This window comes from Electrona antarctica (genome assembly GCF_951216825.1).
Source record: "Electrona antarctica genome assembly, chromosome: 7".
Taxonomy (NCBI): domain Eukaryota; kingdom Metazoa; phylum Chordata; class Actinopteri; order Myctophiformes; family Myctophidae; genus Electrona; species Electrona antarctica.
The window spans coordinates 25686091-25706927 of NC_136812.1; the positions used below are offsets into that span (position 1 = coordinate 25686091).

The following is a 20837-nucleotide window of genomic DNA, read 5'->3' on the forward strand; positions in this document are numbered from 1 at the left end:
TTTTATAATTGGCCGTGTGATACGTGATACATGTTGTGAGCTTCTAGAGGTGTGTATATTGCATTTTTATGTTGCACCTGGTGACCCCTAAGCTAACAATAACTATAAAGACCATCTATAAAGTAGATGGTAAAGCACACAACACAACTATAAGTGCTTTGACGACATGACCACTACTTTCACTACACTGACACACTTAGTATTATTTCCTTGTAGTCTTGTGCTGGTACAAAAGGAAAGATCAAATGAGTAAAACAAATTGTAATTAAGTAAAGTGTACAACTTTTATTACTGTTATATCCAGTTGCTGTGGGAACAGGACTCTATATTTGAGAAGCATGTTGTGGGATGGGCTGGGGGATAAAAACAATCACAGCTGACTGGCTGCCAGCATTTGAACAAATATAAAAATAGCCATTCCGATTTCCTACTGCCATTGAATGCAAATTCCTGTGAGTCAGACCACAGTGCATAAGCATGCATCATGTTATTTTGTCATAACTGTAGAGAGGTCTAACATTACTCACATAGTTCCATTTGTGTAGATTGCTTCTCCGCCTTCTCCAACATATTGGACTTGGGATGGGTATACGTGTTGGACCTGTTGGACCTATAGATAGAGACAAACAATACAAAAGTTAAAAACACCATTGGTGGAGACTAGAAAAGTAATACAAAAGCTCAAAAGGTACAGGATAGATAGATAGATCGATAGATAGAATACTTTATTGGCAGTTTAAGAAAATTACAGAAAATAACATCATTTTAAAAAAGCCTTCGCTTGTTTCCATTGTGGTCCACTTTGTAACATGAAACTATACACAAACATACTGTACAAACAAAACAACCATGGAACATATAATAAATAATCCTTATATATAAGGCTGGGAAGTAAAAAAAATAAAAAGGACTAGAGGATTCTCAACAGAAACCCAAGTTCTCATTGAGGTCAAATAAGTATAATTCTTGGTGCGTGTATGTGTACGTTTATGTACCTGCTGAGGGACCTGTTGGACCCTGGGTACTGACAGCTGCTGTACTTGTGCTACTTTCTGAGCTGACCCCGTTGCTTGCACCAGCACCCTCTGTGCAAGAGAACAGGCAGAAAGCAGTTACTTAATGTGCACGCACAAACACACAGCAATGCTAATGTGCAGGGGCCTCCTGCATCACACAGAAGCAAAAATACTTCACAGATCACTAATAGCATGGGGCAAATGCATAAACACGAATGCCTTATGGGGATTTGTTTTCCAATTAGCAAACATAATGCGAGCTTACTGTGTCAATGCTATTATTTTCTATTTTGGAGCGGACCGATCCACTCGAGCAATTCCCCAATTTTCAACCGTATCTTTATAATAGGTCCTCACTGATGCTTATTATAAGATGGCACAATTTTGTGTCTATTCACTTGGCGTCTCATTGGCAATGGTGTGCTATGGACAGTTCAGAAACCTGCCTACCAATGACATACCGCAAGCGATGGGGATTCTAAGCTAATAGAAACTAAAACCTTTCTCTTCTAGAAAATAGAACGTGATAAAACAGAAGCCATTGTTCTTGCATTAATAAGAAATAAAACGTTTGAACTTTTGCCAAACGTCTACTGAAGAGGTCACTGGTAGGCAAATTTCAGGTCAGGAACTGCCTCGCTCTGAGACACAAGAATGAGCAGACAAAAAAGGTACCATCCTCAACCTTATTGAGGACAAATTATATGAAGATATGGGAATGGTTTAAGTGGTCCTTTAACCGCTTAAGGCGTAATGGTATAGAATGTTTTATATTTGAAACATTTTGTCCGAAATGGTGGCATGACACGGGAAAAAAACCTTCATTCATATAGTATATGTCTTTGATTGATTGATTGACTGACTGAATACTTTATTAGTCAAAATGTAAACGGGTACGCGTGGTAGAGTCAGACATTAAGGCTAAATGGACAACACCAAAAGGGGACTTGTTTCCATTGTGTTTCTTCGAGGGGTTGTGTGATTGTGGACAGCCACTCCTGGTTGCCTTCTGCAATGGAGTGCTGACGCAGATTCGTTTCATGACAACAAAAACAAATATAAACATACGTTTTATTCATCGGCCTGAGATATGTTGTGTCCAGACAGCGGTGCCATTAGGCTTGGTGCTGTTTTTTCTCAATGTGCTCGACTTGTCCAAAAAGCCATTGGAGATTCACTACTGACTTAATGTTATTATTAGTAAAGTAATACCATTTGGTTTCCATGGATTCTGTTGAAAACAGTGCACTTCTAGTTGGCGGGAGAGAGATGTATTTTTTCTGTATGCTGCCTGTGTGTGTGTGTGTGTGTGTGTGTGTGTGTGTGTGTGTGTGTGTGTGTGTGTGTGTGTGTGTGTGTGTGTGTGTGTGTGTGTGTGTGTGTGTGTGTGTGTGTGTGTGTGTGTGTGTGTGTGTGTGTGTGTGTGTGTGTGTGTGTGTGCGCGCGCGTGTGCAGTGCACGCACGCATACAAAGGCAAGGGGGGTTCGTATCACAGCAGACGCAACCCTACCTAATGTCTCTTGGTAGAAAGGTGTAACGGCAATTAGAAGCCTACAGGTGTGGCCATAGAGAAAGTGACCGTAATGGTGACCTAAATAAATCAGATCAGTACATGTGAGAACAGAGGTGTATGGGACTTGGGAATCAACCTTTTTCTTGAAACAAAAGGAAAGTCCCTTCATTTTACTGCATTTAACAGGAAACTGCTGCCACATTTTGCACCGATTAATGCACATTGAGTAGAGTAGCAACCACTAACCCCTCCGGCCCTTTGAGAACTAATGAAGGATAGAGGCTCATACAGTTGGGATCTTCTCAACACTCGCAAGACGCCATTTAGCTGACCTACCATACGAACTGAATTGAGATCAAATTGACAGTTCTTTCCTACGATTCCTATTGGCCACTGTCTTCCCTCAGGGTCTAACACCTACTCATTCACACAGTTAAATAGCAGTGGGGATACCATTATCTTTTAAATGTCGATCAGCGTTGCCTAAACAAACAACATGTATGCTAATCCACTCACAGCTCACAGGAACGCTTCATTTGGATAGACAGAAAGCATGTAAATAATAATATCTTCCTAGACAAGATGAGCCTCTGGAAAGTGTTGTCAAAGTGTGGTGCTTATTATGTTGACATTGATAATCCTCTAAATCCTTGACAAAATATCCAGGTTTGTTCCACTTTGAATGTACTTTTCCAGGTTTTATATATAAAAACGTGTGAAACTGTGTTTTATACATTCTGTTATTAACAGTACAGCTGTGAGGCAAATGGTCCATGTGGTTACTTCTTGAGTTAAAATGGATAAATGAGGATTAGTGTGCACCGAGGTTCCAACAGACCATTTGGTTGCAATTTAGCCTACACTTAATTTTGGCCTTACAAAATAAGGCCCAAACCACACCAATGATTGGCCATGCAACTCCTTGCAACCAAATGGTTGCAGAGTAGTTGCATGCAACCATTATCCCCAATGGCAGTTGCAAGGAGTTGCATTGGTGTGACATATCCTTAAAACTGTTTTGTAGCAAAGAGTAGTGACTAGTTGCATTGGTGTGGTTTGGGCCTTACACTGAGGATTTGTGTGCAGTGAGATAGAGGTGGACGGAGATCAGACGAAGTTCAGAGAAGCCAATTGTAGGTTGTTTTTTTTGAGTGTTGCAACCACTCCTATGCGGAGCTATGTGTGTCGCGATCGGGACTCGATCCCGCAACACACTGTCATGCTGGATTACCAGCCAAGGTTATTTTAAACTTTTTTTTTTTAGAGAGACATTTAGGGATGTCAGTCAGTGTGCCTCACGCAGTGCGTAATACGAGCATGAGATTTGATTTGTTAGCTGAAGAATTGCACAAAGAGGGAAAACTGTTCTTTCAGTTAAGCATTCAAGTTAACACAGTGAAACACTACACCACTTTACACACACACACACACACACACACACTACGCACAACAGATGCAAATGATTCCATTAACTATAACAATGGCACATCTCCAGGTGGTCTGAGGTGTGAATGCTTGCCCGCCTTGGGGGAGAGTGGGTGAGAGCAGTCAATCGAACCTAAATGTAACGTCCGGGGTGGTATCAAGGTGCCATATGTCCGTTTTAGAAAACGTTTCAGATGAAAAAGAAAAATAAATCAAGCCAATTAGAATGGAATATTTAAGAATAGTCAGGGTAGGGGATCCTTCTGAGAGCTTCTTGAGCAAACATAATTGACTTCAAAATGTGAAAGATCGCCCACGGCCGGGCTGACCCCTCAGACATGTGTCTTAAAGAAGAATTTGATGGTACAGTGGAGAGAAACAGGAAGTGAAGGAAGGTGTAGCAGTACTAGAAGATTTGAAATGTGTCTGATTGGCAGTGATAATAATAAATGGTCTTTTTTACTGGCAATCCTGACTCCTGGCCAGGATGTCCGGATGGAATTATATTTGTCTTTGTAAAAAAAGAAAAGAAGAAGGCCAAACCAGGCAATTACCGGCCTAACACACTGACACTATACATCTCTATTCATCTGGCTCCATGGATCCATTCCAGGTTTTCTTCCTAATGCTATACTGGCAGAATAAGTTTTGTTTACTTTCGTTTATGTAATAAAAGAGTGACTCTGAGAGCCGTTTCGCCATATAAGTCAACAAGGAGACTATTTTTGGATTATCAATTACTAATCAACGCCACGTTTACATTGTGCTTGTGTTGGGACAATGATGTAAAACTGGCCATTCACTGGCATTTAATGTTAGTGTTAGGACAAAGTTTGTGTTTCAAAGTTGGACATAGGAGGGGACAAGGTAACCAACTACATAACTTAAACCTTTATCAAAGTATGATTGCGCTTCAATTCCTGGAAACCCTGATAAATACGAATCACAAGTGGGTTTAGGTAAAAGGGATGTGATGTCATGTGGCATATATGGACTTTTTACAAAACATTTTATTCCATATAAACTTTACAGGCCACTGTAGGCCTAAAATCACACTTGTGTGAAGTGAGCAGCGCCTTTTAGGATGAGCATTTATGATGAAGTCACTTGTTCATCATACATCAAGTTCCATAAAAAGTCCATAGACTTGGCAGCCACGTCATGGGTGGGGGTGGGCAGTGGGCACACACAGCCACATGTTAGAGCGACTAGTGCCGCTCAAAAAGTGATGTATGATGACTTCATCATACATTGCCACTCACTTCACACAAGTGTGATTTTTTAGGGTGCTAGCCCCTCCAAGATTGGCTTTGTGTGTGCCCCCGTTGACGTCATGTGGCAGCTAATTCTATGGAGTTTTTACTATGTCATAGTGCCCCGCAAAGTGCTAATAATTTATTAATTATTTTAATTTGAGTGTTGCACTCCTAGGGGAACTCTCCAACAGGCGGAGTCTGGGGACAGCTGTTGACAGAACGGCGGTAGCAACTCACCTGTTGGGAAGCTGGGACAGGCTGCACCACGGGTGCCTGGGCGGATGTGGACGTGCGTATCGCCGTGCTGGATGAGGAGTCGGAGCCTCCCTCTGAGCTCTGCATGCTGGGGCTGCAGGGAAGAGGAGAGAGACAGGTAAGCACAGGCTCAGGGGTAGAGTGTCTGGTAGAATTGCAGAATGGCAACCGCAAGGTTTCCAGTTCGATCCCTGGCTCCCCCAGAGTTAGTGTCGAAGTGTCCTTGAGCAAGACGCTGAACCCCTAATTGCTCCCGATGTGCAGGTTGGTCCCTTACTGCCTTGGATGGTTTCCTCTGCCGTCTGTGTATTAATGTGTGTGAATGGGTGAATGTAATGCACAATTTATGTAAAGCGCCTTGGATAAAGGCACTATATAAATGCAGCATTTATCATTTACCACAGTACCAGACACAGTCCAACAACTGTGAGTACAGGTAACAATTTACGCCTGGAAAGAAGAAAAAAGAAAAAAAAGAAAAGGAAAAAGAATCACAGAATGGAAGCATTTCCAGCCCATGCATATAGACCTAGACAGAGGTACCAAGAGTGTTCAGAGTACACCAGCACTTTCCACTGCATGACCCTGGCTCAACTCAACTCACTGTACTTTTTGAGTGGTGCAACCACTCCCTTACGGAGCTATGTGTGTGGGTGGCTGGGTGGGTATGAGCACGAAAACAGCATGGTTGTTTTTCACCACCTGTGCACAACCTAACACACACGCACGCACGTATTAACTGTATATATGATGCTTTCGGGTGTGCCAGTACAGTACAGTGACAGTACAGTACAGTAGAGGGTACAGTAGAGGGACCGCCACCCGGTAACTGTCATTTCTCAACCGTTTCGGACGCGGGGCGGCATGCCGGAACCGGCCCGGCCCCCTGGGCGCGTTCCTGGGGGTCTGGAACTCCCCCCCACCCCCCGGGAAACCCCACACGGAGTTGCACCACTCACTTCACATGTGTGTGATTTTTCCAATGCAGATAGGACTCCCTAAATGTAGATGGTTGTCATAGCAATGTCAAACCCTCTGCACAGGAGAGTGCTGAAGCTAAACTAGCTAAAGCTAAAGTTAACACATTTTGGCTAGTTTTAAAGTTTAACAGTATTCGGGAACTTCCATGCAGAATAGTCCATTGTGACAGTCACACAATGATGCCAAGCGACAAGTCTCTCTCTGACCAATCAGTAGTCTAGTCTGCAGTGCTTTCACGCCACTGTTTGGCATTGCTCAGCTCGCATGAAACCTCAATGGAGGGAATACCAACAAGGGCCAAGGCAACCAAAAAGGGTGACTACATTTGAGCCAAGTTTAGCCAGTACTGTGAAGTGGAAAAGTGCCATAAGGGGGCTGCTGCATCAGCCAAATAAAGCAGAGTCAGTCAAGCCATCCGAGTCCCAGAGAGACAACCTTCCCCTGGCCTCCATCAGTGGAATAATAACAGGAATAACAAGCATTGTTAGATGTAATAATGGCTGGTCCTGCTGGTAGGACCAGAGGCGTCTGAAACAGGTGGAAAAGTTAGGATCTGTCAGGACACCAATACGACTGTAATGACATTCCCCAAGGACTAAACCCACCATAACGCTGCCACTGCTCTGCTCTTCCATTGGATGACAGTGTGTGCTCTGCATAGCAAAGCAGTGGAGCTAAAAATGGAGAGACACAAAGCTCTCTCTTTTAAGAGGGGAGAGAGCGGGAGTATGGGAGGGGTGAGAGAGAAGAATGGAACTGCAATGGGGAGCGAGCATGAAAAAAGAAACTACTTCCCCACTCTCTGAAAAAGGGGGGGTGGGGAGTGGGGGGAAATGGCAGTGGGACTCCAACCCCTGGCCAGGGTTCTGATGATATCCAGCGTTTGTTTCGAATGAGAGCCGTTCTCCGGGGGGCTCCAATAATCCAGCTGATATGAGGAAATTCCTCAATGCTTTGTAAACGTTTGTCGGTTGCTATGGTGAGGAATCCATGACGACCACCCCTTACCCTGCCCCCTCCTCCTCCCTGCCCCTCCCCCCCTCGCTCGGCTCCCCTCCCATTTCTCCTTTTTCTTTATTTCTTTTTAAAGCTCAGGCACAAGAACTTTTGAGTGTGGTGGCCACAGAGAAAGGAGGGAGAGACAGGGATGTAGTGTGTGTGTGTGTGTGTGTGTGTGTGTGTGTGTGTGTGTGTGTGTGTGTGTGTGTGTGTGTGTGTGTGTGTGTGTGTGTGTGTGTGTGGGTAGTAGTATTAATGGCGGTGGGTAGATAAGAGGTCTTTAGCATAAAAGCTTTACACAAGTCTGACTATTAATGCGTATCAATGTGAGTCAGTCAGTCAGGCAGATAGTGACATGCTGCTTGCCGCCCTTCATTACAGCTGAGAGCAGCGCGGCATAACCGGTTTAAGGCACAAGTCAACCCTCTTCTACAAAACAAAAAGCCAAGACACAAAATTGTACATGTAAAATGGTTTCTAATTCACTGTAGAGGTTGCAGAGAATACATTGCTTCAATGGCTACAACAAGCTAGCGGTCAACTCAATCGTTGCATCTGATATCCGTTTGTGCAACAGGTGCGCTCCTGGCTTTTAGCTTCTGACTTTCTCAAGACAAGTCTGTATGTCTTTCACCTGAGATTGGTGTGGTGCTTGTTCATTTTAGCCAGGACCGTGGGCTCTAATCTACCCAATGGTAACGTTAGGTGATGGTTGACAATATCATGACCTGCCAGCATGGGGGAAGGTGATCGCCACTGCAGACCTGGAGGCTACCCGAATCAAAAAAGGGGTAAGACAAATTGTGTAACTGAGCTCTTGTGGGGAATAACAGAATAACAACAGTTGGGTGTGCCACCGCTGACATTTTCCAAGCATGGAGACTTGGCCAGAGGCAGAAACGTTGCTCCGTCTGTCTACATGACTAATGGGCCTGAGCAAAGGAAAGCCATGTTGAAATTCATGACATGTGTCAATCGCTTGCCTTATCATCCGGCCATATGCACATGTCAGGTTGAATGGTGACAGAGAGGAGATGCCACATGCAAACACACTCAATTGAAACCACCATTTGTCTGACTGTCAACAGCCCTCCCCCCTCCCTCTCTCCCTGATCCGTCTCCAGTGTATTTGTCATGATGAGTGCAAAAATAGCACTCATCTGTAAAGGCCTTATCTGCGCAGAATCCTATCCAAAGACTATTTTCAGAATGGTTTGAAGGGAAATCTTTTTTTTAAGCATCTATTTATATGGTGCATCTTTTAAAGCAAGGAATTTGTCCATGGGGTGTCAGCCAAGTTATAAATACAAGTGTAACAATCCTAGCAGTTATCTTTGGACCACTTTTATTTTCACTGAACAGGGGGGGGGCAGACCTGAGGGTTTCTTTGCACTATTATAGCAGGACAAGGTGGTGGATGGCAAGGGGGGGGGGGGGGGGGCGGGGGGGGGTTATAAAATCAAGCACTGGCCAGCATGTTTCCCTCCATAAAAGCTCAATTAAAGTGCCGTCTTTAGTGGAGTGCACCATGGCATAGGACTGGCAAGAACAGGCAAAGAGGAGTCAATTCTCCTCGTCCCCAAGGGAAGGTTAAAAGCCACAAATTCCCCACCAGCAGCTATGAGCGGCACAAAAGCAGAACACAGCAGGAGACCTCACAGACAACTGCAGAAACCCTACTGTGAATGGGCGGCACTTTACAGCCTTTCCCCTTCCAAACGCTCGACAACTTCACACACGTGTGTGTGCGCACACACACACACACACACACACACACACACACACACACACACACACACACACACACACACACACACAGGCAAATCTCAAACGAGCAATTAAGAAGAAATTCGACAGCAGATCCCTTTTCCTCTGTTAAAGAGCCACCTGAGTTTCAGAAGGCATACAGAAATGGAAAAACTTAGGAACTCTGTAATTTTAAAGCTCTTAAAAATAGGTTTACTAACTTTACTGTCTAAAGAAATAGACAGTAAACCTACAGCCTACCTGCTGTTGTGTTTGAAAATATGGACAAGAGTTAAAATGTCACTGACAAATCTAACTTCAACAGCACTCAATCAGAGAAAAACACATACAGATGTTCAATTAAAAACAGGAGCCCACAGTCTTGGCTCATGTTTGCACTAGCCCACATTGTTTGCAGAGCAACAACGGTTGCTAGTAGCAACACCGTCCACTCCCGTTTCCAGGAGCCTGTTGCTATGCAACCAACAGAATACTTCCCAAACCAAACAATGCCATCCCCCAACTGATCCCTCTATCTCACACTAAGCAGAAACTTACAACAATAAATATGTAAGCTATTAATTTCAGACACCAGGGGGAAGACACTTGTATTTGCAGAGAGTAAAGATTACATACAATGTTAAGACTTCATGCTGGTTTAGACTTGATTCAGGAGGACAGACTTGATTCAGGAGGACAGGACAGAATAAAGTGTTTTATGTACTTGAACTGGACAAAAAAGGAGAAATGTTTAATTACAAAAAGAGTCTCTCCTCCAATCATGCTTTGCACCAGAACAACTATTGCTTTCCTTTCTATAACTTGATAACTCAGCCATTGGGGAGATAGCAAAACACCTGTAGCAGAGGAAACAGTGTTTGTTTAATGTCTTTTACAACTCGGTGGAAGTTGAAACAACACAGCAATAAAGTGGAAATACTTGTGACATCTATGGTGTGTGTGTGTGTGTGTGTGTGTGTGTGTGTGTGTGTGTGTGTAGCCCTAGGGAGTCACTACCAACTGTGCTCTGTTCAGTCCAGCTTCCATCCTCTTGACCACTAAAGGGCCGGTCACTCTCTGGCAAAACATGTATTCACACAGAGAGCAACAGGTTTCCTGATTTGGTTACGTTTTAACAAGCATGTTATTCCCTGTCTGGGAGTTCAACCATCACTAATAGTAATAATCTTAATTGAGGAACCAAGAACAGACACTATTCCGAGAATCTCAGGTTGACTTTGTATTCTTTGATTCAATTTAGCTTAAAAAAGCCTCTACAAGGCACATGAGGCGCACACACTTACACAAAGAGCGAATTAAGATATGATAAGAGATTTCCACCACGGAGGCTGTTCTTCAAGCCTGTCTCATTAATTCATGGCTAATCCAATCAAAGCAGCTCTCAGGGTCTGCAGATGGCAGGGCAATAGGAAGAGAGACAGAGAAAGAGAGAGAGAGAAACCCTAGCCTCCCCTCATCTCATCTGGTCTTCACCACAACCTGTCCACTCTATCCGTCACCATGTGCAGCGCAGGCCTGACAGCCACAGAGAACGATCAAACCGTCGCCATGGAGACGGTGTGTTCGCCCATGCACCTTTCTCCAACAACCCCGTCCCCCACCTCTCTTGAACCTTTCCAGATAACCACCCCCTCGCTCTCTTTCCTCCTTCCTACCATTTAACATTTCAAGATGAAGAATAGCGATAAAGATTATTTTTTTAATGCGAGGTTACTTGGGAGAAGTAAAGTTAGGTGTGAGAGAGAAAGAGAACGAGAGAGGAGCAAAAGTCACAGGGTAATCAGTTTAATCTCTTATGAGGGCGTCTCCGTTTTTAATGAGCAAATCTCTCCTGTTTTTTCAAGCCTTATCGTGCTGATGACACAGTAGAGAGAAGTTCACTCATTTGTTGTTGTGCCACCTGGTTGCCAATGGTGAGGAGGAGGGAAAGAAAAGGCATTTGTGAAACATTGTAGCCTGCATGGCCAGACTAATATCACTCCACAGGGATTTATTTTTCCTGTGGCAAATTCGTCTGGTTTCCAGGCTAGAAACATTGTGGAGCTGTTACAATGTCATTCATTTGTTGATCTTTGGGGGAGGGGGTGGGCAAATATTTTTGTGCAACTTAGCTCAATGCATAGCTGTTGAATCCATACAAACACATGGAGAATAAGACTTGGGTTCCACTCACGGCTAGATGCAAAGGTCACAATACAGACAGGACAAACCTTCCTAAAGCCTATTATGTTAGTTACGCTTTCCCCTTGATGAACCATGGGAAAAACATGATCATAGTGGAGTGGGATCACATTGAATCCAAAGTGTGCCATGCCTAAGAAAACAGAGATGCTATCTTGCTAAGGACACATGTGGACTCTAGCGTCTAGCCAACTCAAAACTTGAAGTGATAACAATCTTGGCCACGCAAGTGTCACACTAGTAAGACAATCGCTCTCCCATAATACATCCATCGATGGGATTGTTTTCTATAAAGAGGCAGAATCCACAATGATCTTGCTCAGAGCTGACAGAGTTAAAGGAGAAAACCACCCATTTTCAACATTTTACTATGTCATTAATATACCTTAGAGCTGTTGTGTGGAAATAATTTAAAAAAGTCCCCCCATTCTGTGTTTCCTAGAACTGTAATTATGAAAAAAATCACACCCGTGCGAACTGAGTGGTGTAAGGTCTTATATAGCCTGATCAGCTCTGATCTGACGTCATGTCTGACGTAATGAAATCACACCTGGGTGAACTGGGTGACCGTAGCAACCATGCTCATTTTTTGAGCACAGACAGACAGACAGACAGACTAACCAAGCCAGTTGTAGGAGTGGTTTACACCACTCAAAAATCATTGACATGGTGAAACACATCTTGATGACATCATCAAGATGTGTTTCACCATGTTAATGATTTTTTTCAGACCTCTAGTTCTAAGAAACACAGAATGGGGGGGACTTTTTTTTTATTATTTCCTTAACAGCTCTAAGGTATATTAATGACATAGTAAAAATGTTGAAAATTAGTGGAATGCCCCTTTAAGTACTCTACCTTGAACCAGTGATAACCGCTATGTCTCAACAGTGGGGTGTTGGTTTTCTTGGCGAGGGCTGTACCCCCAGTCCAAACAGATATGACACCGACTGTAATTCATCGCTATGTTCTCCAAGTATCAACAGAACCATGAGTCACCAGCAGTTAATGCTTGAAGATTCAACCGATCGGAGCGCTTTTCTCCCCTCTGCGCAGTTGGCAGTGCGCCACACTGTCCTCTGGTAATCTTTCACAAATTAATGTGTCATCTCCTTGCAATGCAATATGCTCGGTTTAGATTTAGAACTGAAATGTTGCCTGATCCCATCCTAGTGGTTTACCAGTTGTTGCCATGAATACAGTTTGTGTAGTGTGTGAACTCACTCACATGAATTTCTTGTGACTGTACATTAGCATCCAATGTGTATTATCATCGCATTTTAATTTTAGGATCTCTCATTTGTTTTGACTGAAAATACATTTAAAAAAAAAATCACCCCTGTGTGAAGTGAGGGGCGCTCTTATCATCGTACATCATCATGACGTAAAAAATAGACACTGTCTATTTGCTCACACTATGATGTAAAATTCTCCATTCATTGTCAATGGGAATTTAATGTTTGTTTAAGACGAAGTTTGTGGACGGTAACTAAAAGCTGGATATAGGAGGGGCTAGCGCCCCTCAAAAGTGTGGGTGTGTATCCAACAACTCTAATATTTGTCATTGTTGGCTGTAGGAACTTGGACAAGGAAAAAAGTAAGCAGATCAACCCGTTGGCTGATCTGAGTGCGCAGGAGGGTTTGTAGGGTTCGATCATACTTGTAAGATAAGAGGGAGCCATGCCTTTGGTTGCTTTGAATGCTGGCATTCAAACTAAAGCAACCAAAGGCATGGCTCCCCCATATCTTACAAGTATGATCGAACCCTACAAACCCTCCCACTCACTCAGATCAGCCAACGCAGGGAAGCTGGAAGTACCTTCACTAAAAACGCCCGGACAACGCTCCACACGTCCCAAACTCTTCTCCCTTCTGGCTCCAAAACTATGGACTGCACTTCCCATCACAATCAGAACTACAGCCTCACTCCCAATCTTCCGCCATAGTCTGAAAACCCACCTTTTCAGACTCCATCATGGCCCGTAGCACTTGCCCTAGCCCCTTAGATAGCACTTTATGTAGACTTAGATAGCATTTTAAACGGACTTATAGCATGTTACGTAGACAGCACTAGAATTGCATTTTATGTAGTCATAGCACTTTATAGTACATATGTATAGTATAATATAGTATAGTATGTATAGTTTATATATATAGTTTCATGATAACTACTTTTTTTATATATGTGATGTATGCCATGCTTTTTGTTATTGCTTAATGTAAATCGCTCTGGATTAAGAGCATCTGCTAAATGCCTGAATTGTAATTAAACAACTGGAATATTGTTTACTTGGGTGAGCTCAATTATAATTACACAAAAGCCAACAGACGGGAGTTTGATCAGAGGACAGAGGTGGCATCCGTCCGAAGGCCTGCCTCTAACAAGGACACATTCCCTTCAGTGCAGCCTTCCTCCACCTATGGGAATCATCAGATCTTCTCATTAAAACGAGTCTGATGTGCAACCCTGGAGACCTAGGACAGGAGATCACTGAAACCAATATTGGAGCCTGGGTCTATTAACACTTGATTTATACTTTGTTATGCGCCGGTATCGCACACCAAAAACAGCTGATCTACAAGCTCATAACTACTATTTTCGGTGTGTGACACTGGCGCGCAAATATGTACAAATTACCCTTTACTCTCATCCTTCTGTACAGCTCTCTCCCATGTAATGGTCTAGCCTAGGTTACTCTCATTATTTTGCAGCATGTTTTCAATGACAATAGTTACTTTTTGAAGAAGAGACGAGGAAACAGCCACACAAAGAAACATCTCTTAACAAACTAGTCTTAACTACAAAAGAAAAGAACCAGAGGAAAAAGTGAGGAGAACGATGGTAGGGGGTCAGCTAACCCTGCCTGAAAGGCTCGTAGAGGGAGGGGAGAAGGCTGTCATTGTAATGCAAATGTCGCAGTCTTGTCTGCTGTTTGTGGCAGGAAATTTAATTAGCAGTTGTGTAGCTACGATACAAACCAGGTGGAATGTAAAGAATGCCCCCAGATGACACACAGTGTGTGAGTGTGTGTGGGTGAGTGTGAGTGTGAGTGTGAGTGTGAGTGTGTGTGTGTGTGTGTGTGTGTGTGTGCATGCACAAGAGAGAAAGAAATAGAAAGGCCCCTGAAAAAAAAAAAAAAAAAAACATTTCATTTCACAACAAGTCTTAACCTGTTGCAACTGTTGTCTCAGGCCCAATGATGGGCAACATTTTCTTAAGGTTGTTTCTAAGTATCCTAGCAACATAAGCCAACAATGATTTCCAAAACATTTTTACCTGGGAAGCCCCAGCATAATGAAATATCATTGAAGAGTCAAGTGGGCACTTAAGATTAAACTACAGTTAAAGTAGTTTTCTTTCATTCTTTCATCTGATCTGATTCTAAGCATATTATGTGGAATGAACATGTCACGTGACTATATATACACCGGTATAGATAGATAGATAGATATATATAGATATCACACACAAATTTACTGTATTACATAGTACTACTAGTAGTACTACCTTACTTGTTTTATAACTTGTTTATTAACCTTAACTTGTATTAGGCTATATCTTGTTTGTATGTTTGACATACATGAGGCAAAGTCTGTTGGAGTGTGCCATACCAACATTTCACTGTCTGACTGCACTGCACACACGCATGAGCGGCATGTTACAAATAAAGTCTCTTGATTCTTAGCATGAATAAATTAACGTTCAAGATCAGGAAAATTACACATTTGCGTGTAAAGAGACACCATTAATTTCCACTTAACAAGTCCCTCAGGGTATTCTTATATTGTTATGCTTTGCTCTGTGATTTCTTGGCATGCATTTGACTGGAGATTTGGGATAACCCATTAAAATAGCAAACACGTTTTTATGAATACCATCAACAATAACACAGACAAAATCTATCCTTGCGGCAGTGATAGGGCTCATCAAGATGAGCTAAATACAGCATCAGCAAACACCCCCACACACGCATAGTCGCATACATGCGCAGAACATGTGACCAAAAGCTGTGTCGGGTCATACTCTGCCCCAGAGATCACTGCAGCTGTCCATGTGAGAGCTGCACTGTACTACTCACAAGTCCATTAAAACACTCAAAATGGCACAAGGGTAACTGTGGACACACTTCTAAACACAATCACACGAGTGACTCTAGAGAGGTAGCTGTTTAGAGGGGCACCAGAGAGGAGTCAAAGTCTTAAGCCTGACGCGTCGGTGAATCACAGGTCACTGTGGCATCCATCGCTGAGAGGCAATGAAGCATGACCATGATCACAGGCTCCAGGCTGTGTCAATAATGGTGCCTGTGGTTCACTGCACTTGTGATAAATGAGTGTGATGTGGCTACGCTATGAGAGCAAAATGTTGTTCTACATTTTGTAAAAAGACAGATATTAAAAAGCACAGATCGCACATGTCGACCACTTCACAATCAGAACAGAGTATAGTACACTGTACAAAAGTATGGTGACTCCACCAACGGCTGCTTTCCATGTTCTTCTGTTCTCCTTCCTGAACACCTTCTCCTCCTAACCTGCCTCTGCAAGCCAAAACTATGCACTGCACTCCCACCACAAAGGAGAAAAATAGCCTGATTAAAACCACTGACTTTTAAAAGAATAACATTTCGCCCCCTGGCCCACCCCAACTCTTTTCTTTCCATGATTTGGGTGTATTTGTATATGAAGTTGCCATGTAAACATAACAGCAACATGCTCAGATTGGGGGGCAGGGGGATGAACACAGAGTTTCAGTGCGGTCATTCCTTTGTTTTCCTTGTAGCTGAGAAGAGTGTGTGACCAATCAAAGAGTCGATTTCGATTCAGTCACACCATGTAAAACCAAGCTGCATGTTCTATTAAATGAGGACTAAATTCTTGCTCTCAAAACAAATTGTGATCGTAATAAAAATCAAGTTGAAAAGCAACAAACATTTATACAGAGAAAAGTGCTGCAAAGTGTAAACTACCACATACAGCAACTAGCAAGTTTCCTTCGGGATCAATAAAGTATCTATCTATTCTATACATACACCTGTCGGAGCAGGGACAAGTCATTCAATCGTCTAAAAGACCAACGAAAAGTAACAAAAACGTGGCCCCTTTTCACCTAAAACGAACAAGGTAGCCGTCAGCTGCATCAATAATGCATCTGTCCCAACATGAATCATTCAGCCGTGTGCCTTGGAAGATAAAATAACTGTATGTAGAAAATAGAATACACCTGTTACACCATTACTGCAAACCAGAGTGTGTTAATTGAATTGAAGATTTCTTGTGTCAAAGAGAGACAGTGTCTCAATAGGAAATAGATCTTGCAAGAGTATGACAGCAGTCTCCCAAACCATTCAGGCTGCGACCCCCCCAAATAATCATATTTTAAGTGAACTGGGGACCCCCGCCCTCACAACAAGCACTTGGAATTGTGGGCATTACATTTTAAGACATACTGTCTATGACAGTTTGTCTTAAAACTAGGGATGCACCGATATGGAAATTCTTGGCCGATATTACAGATATTTAAAACAACAATGTTGCACGTTAAGATAATCATCTGGGGACGATTAGCCCCCTAATTTGGGAACCACTGTGTTAAATGTGAGTTGAATAAATTAGTAAGTAGTAATAGTTACTCAAGGTGAGAAAGAGGGAAAACGTCTAAATTGAGACAACTGCAGGGGATAAGGAATCAGCTATAAAGTGGCCTATAGTATAACTGAAAAGACAAAAATTGTCCCCATTTGTATTCCAGTTATTTCTATGCAGCACCACAGTGGTATCAGCACTCAACTCATCAATTGCACAACAATACGAAGGAGTACTACACCTGAACAAGTACGTGCCATTATCGCCTGGGAGGCTTTTCCATTAGCACACAATCACCAGACCAGTGTAGCGCCACCAAGCCAATACACAAGATCGAATGTTTACGAAGAGAATGTAAATAAGTAAACTAAACACAAGACTTCCGACTAACACAATGACTTATGCATGCTGTTGGGAATTTCTAGCTTCAGTATTGAAGCCCATCACTCTTTGAAATGAGACCGTAAAACAGACAGGACCACCAAAGAATAAATAATCATCACAGCACCACCTAGCTGCAATATGCGAGTGTTTTGTCTCGCGTGCATTTGACTCGTAGAGATCTTTACGAACGTTTTTTCCCCCAAGTAACAACAACACTAAAGTGGCGCTCCAGTTGCGTTAGTAGCTGTAGTTAAATGACTCATCTAGTGTTACAGGGTAAGTTGCTTTGGGAGTGAATTAGCAAAGGGTGTAACACCGAACTAGGTGCGCATATAAACAAAGTTATTTTATATAGCTAATATATGCGGTCGACAAAATACAGCATTTTTGTTCAGAAAATAACTGTCTTTAACGTACCGACACAAATTGATCTAATGAACGACATTGGGTTTGCTGATGAATGTACCGTAAGTAAATCCCATCGGTCCGTTCCAGTCAATAGCCTGTTCCCATGGAGGAGCTACAGTGCCACCTGCTCCGAATCCAAATGAGCGAGCAAAACAAAACAAAACACACAAACAAAGCTCGACTAAACTTTAGGTGTTTCGTAACGAAAGAGACACTGGCAAATATTCTATGGCGGTATAAAGAGGTTGCACACTGTCTGCACGTAGCATTCGTTCAAACATCTTTGTGTAACTGTGCCTGTACGTGTTAGCATTAGCGAGCCACCTGTAGCTTGAATAGCAACATCTCCACAGCGTTACTTACATAGCAACGACCCATAGTGACGATCAAGCAGTTTCCTTACAGCGCAAATAGCACATCCAGGAGGAATGCCGCCAGCACTGCCGGGTGCTTTTGGTCAAGTTGTTATTACTTACAGGGAGTTGTTAGTGGGGATTTAGGTCAAATTAAATAAAAACTGGGAAGCCCGTTAACGTTACAGTGAACTTGGGGGCAGGAAGGGAAAGTTGTGACATGGAAGGGAAACGGAGGCTGGCAATGCAATTCAATCCGGATGTATTTTAATCCAAAGTCAGATCAATTTCAGGTCTCTATTTATGCTGTAAAGATATAGTCACCTTTGCCTTGAGAAAACTTCTGCCATGGTTGTGCTCTCTTTATCCCTCTCTCTCTCCCTCTCTCACTTGCTCGCTGACTTCCAGTTGCTGCTGCTGTTGCTGAGTGTTGCGGCCGTTGGTAAGTAACTGTCTCCACGGCTACAGTCACTATGGTGCGAGGGGGTCTCGAGGCAACTGTTGCTACCCTCTACTGACTACGTCACAGCCCCCACTGAAACCAGTAAACCCCGCCCAGGTCAAGTGAAATATAATATGACCGCTAGGGGGCGGTCTTACCATTGAAAATATCTAATGGGGGCGTTTTTCCACAGATGTTTTTATGGATCATGGCCTCAGGCCGTTAGCCTGGGTTCCAGCCTACCTTTCTTAAAAAAAAATTAGTTCACTCCAAACAGTGTCTGTCAACTCAGATGCCTCACATCAACTGAAACACAAGTTTTAAGTTCCTTTGTTCACATAGAGGTTGCCAGCATAACCTTGTATCAGAGCCTGCACAAACACGCATTAGACTAGGTTGGACTTTGTTACATCTTGTGTACAGGTACATAAGAGTAAAACTTGTTTGGCTTCCTTAAGCCCAAACCACACCAAAGGGTCGGGTCAGGACAAAACGTTTAAGGTCAACCATACCAATGCAACTCAATGAGTTGCTAGCCTGGGCAGCATTCCTTGGTCCTTGTCGGGTTTATGATCCGGTCGGGAGCAGATGATATCGCTACGTCATGTTGTAGTATTGTAGTCATCCGGAACTTCCTTTGGCCTCAAAACGATTCTCAATAAAAGCTGCAGGCGGCGAGAGCTTTTATCGTTTCTTCCGGGTTGAGGGAAAAGGAAGTTCCAGATTATTCTTCCTGCCTGATGACTACAAAACAATACTACAACATGACGCATCGATATCCTCTCCAGACCAGTTCACACAGCAATTTTGTAACACAGACCAGGCTTTCCTCAGAGGTGGAAAGCCTGGTCACGAAGTTAATGAGTTGCATTGATGTGGTTTACCTTAAAAGCAGTTTTGTCCTAACCCGACCCTTTGGTGTGGTTTGGGCTTACAGACAATGCAGTGGCATAGCATTCAAAAAAAAAAAAAAACACAGCAAGCAAAGGGATAAAATAAAGAGTGCTAGAAAAATAGTAATATACATGTTCTCACAGCTTCACTGTCAAGTTCATTTCCTGTTCAACTCCAAAGGACTAGAGACAACTCAAGATTTCCAACTCAAGACAACTTTTTATTTTCCAACTTTGTTTCTTTTGAACTGTTGGCTTCATTTTGTTGATTGGTTCATCAATCATGTAGTGGGTTGTAAACCTTAGAAGACAGAAACAAACCAAAAGGTTAACAACATTTTTTAAACAACTTACTCAGTTTTCCTTTCAACAATTCTTGTTTTTAAGCAATACATGCATTTTAATTATATTATTTATAATATTAATATTACATCAAATGTAATGTATTTAACAATTCATTGTCTAATTTTAAACTCTAATTTATTAAAGTCAATATTTTAGACAAATTAACATTTTAAATTAACCATTTAAACCCTTTAAATGGAATAGATAAATGTTTCAAATCAAGTACCATCTTGACTTAAAAAGCACTTTAAATGGAACAAAGATAAATAGCTGATCCTTGAGCTTGTAGATCAGATCTTTTTCAACTAGGCATTTTAAACCTTTAACATGGTGAAACATGAATTGTCCAAATTTTAGTAGTAGTCTTTTAAATTCTTAAATCATTAACATTTCTAACTGTCTTATTCTTTTGTAATTTATAGCCCACTTTAAGCACAAATGAATTAATTTCCAAAACACTGTCAAGTGTGAACCATAGACTGTAAAAAAGGTGTGAACACAGAAGGGTGCCAAACACAACACACACAATTAGGGCGCGTTCGGAAATAGCGCACTGAGCGCACTGTGCAATGCAAACAAATAGGCGAGTGCGCTCCCGGTGCGCATTTCCGAACGCACCCTTAGTGTTCTACAATGTGTTCCTTACCAATTTAAATTGGACCATGAACCATGATTTCAAACATGCAAGTAAATAGACAATTTAACAGACCTTTGTGTTGAGCTTCTGACTGTAGTCTTCTCTCTGGTTTCTGTTTGTTTGAATGGCCCTTAAACCCTCCAGGTGCTACTAATGAGCAGTGGCCATTTTGCTGCTGCACTCTGGGAAGTGTAGTTTTTTTTAGATGCCAAGCAAAAGCTCCACTACTGAGTTTTGACTCAACATTCACAGTATGTTCCATATAATACGGTTTAGTTTAAGAAGGAGCATTTTAAGGCTATGTTCCAGTGCGAGAAGAGGGCGAGGGGTGGGGGGCTAGGGTTTTCCTTTGCCCGGTTTTGCTCTGGTTCTTATCAGTTCGTTCATGTATCTGA

General features: G+C 42.5%; 1 protein-coding gene across 7 annotated transcripts in view; it reads right to left on the reverse strand.

Moving 5' to 3' along the window:
- rfx2 (regulatory factor X, 2 (influences HLA class II expression)) overlaps positions 1–20837 on the reverse strand; it is a 47593-nt gene that overhangs the window by 18458 nt on the left and 8298 nt on the right. For 2 of the 7 annotated variants that reach the window (XM_079506351.1, XM_079506348.1), the window contains exons 1-4: positions 18450–18594; positions 5449–5560; positions 996–1085; positions 528–610 (exon numbers count right to left, since the gene is read on the reverse strand). In XM_079506351.1, coding sequence (XP_079362477.1) covers positions 528–610; positions 996–1085; positions 5449–5560; positions 18450–18475 — 311 coding nt within the window. In that variant the 5' untranslated portion in view covers positions 18476–18594. Of the gene's footprint in view, positions 1–527; positions 611–995; positions 1090–5448; positions 5561–18449; positions 18595–20514; positions 20534–20837 lie in introns of those variants that run through there. The other 5 variants (XM_079506353.1, XM_079506352.1, XM_079506350.1 and 2 more) reach the window with 4 other exon arrangements.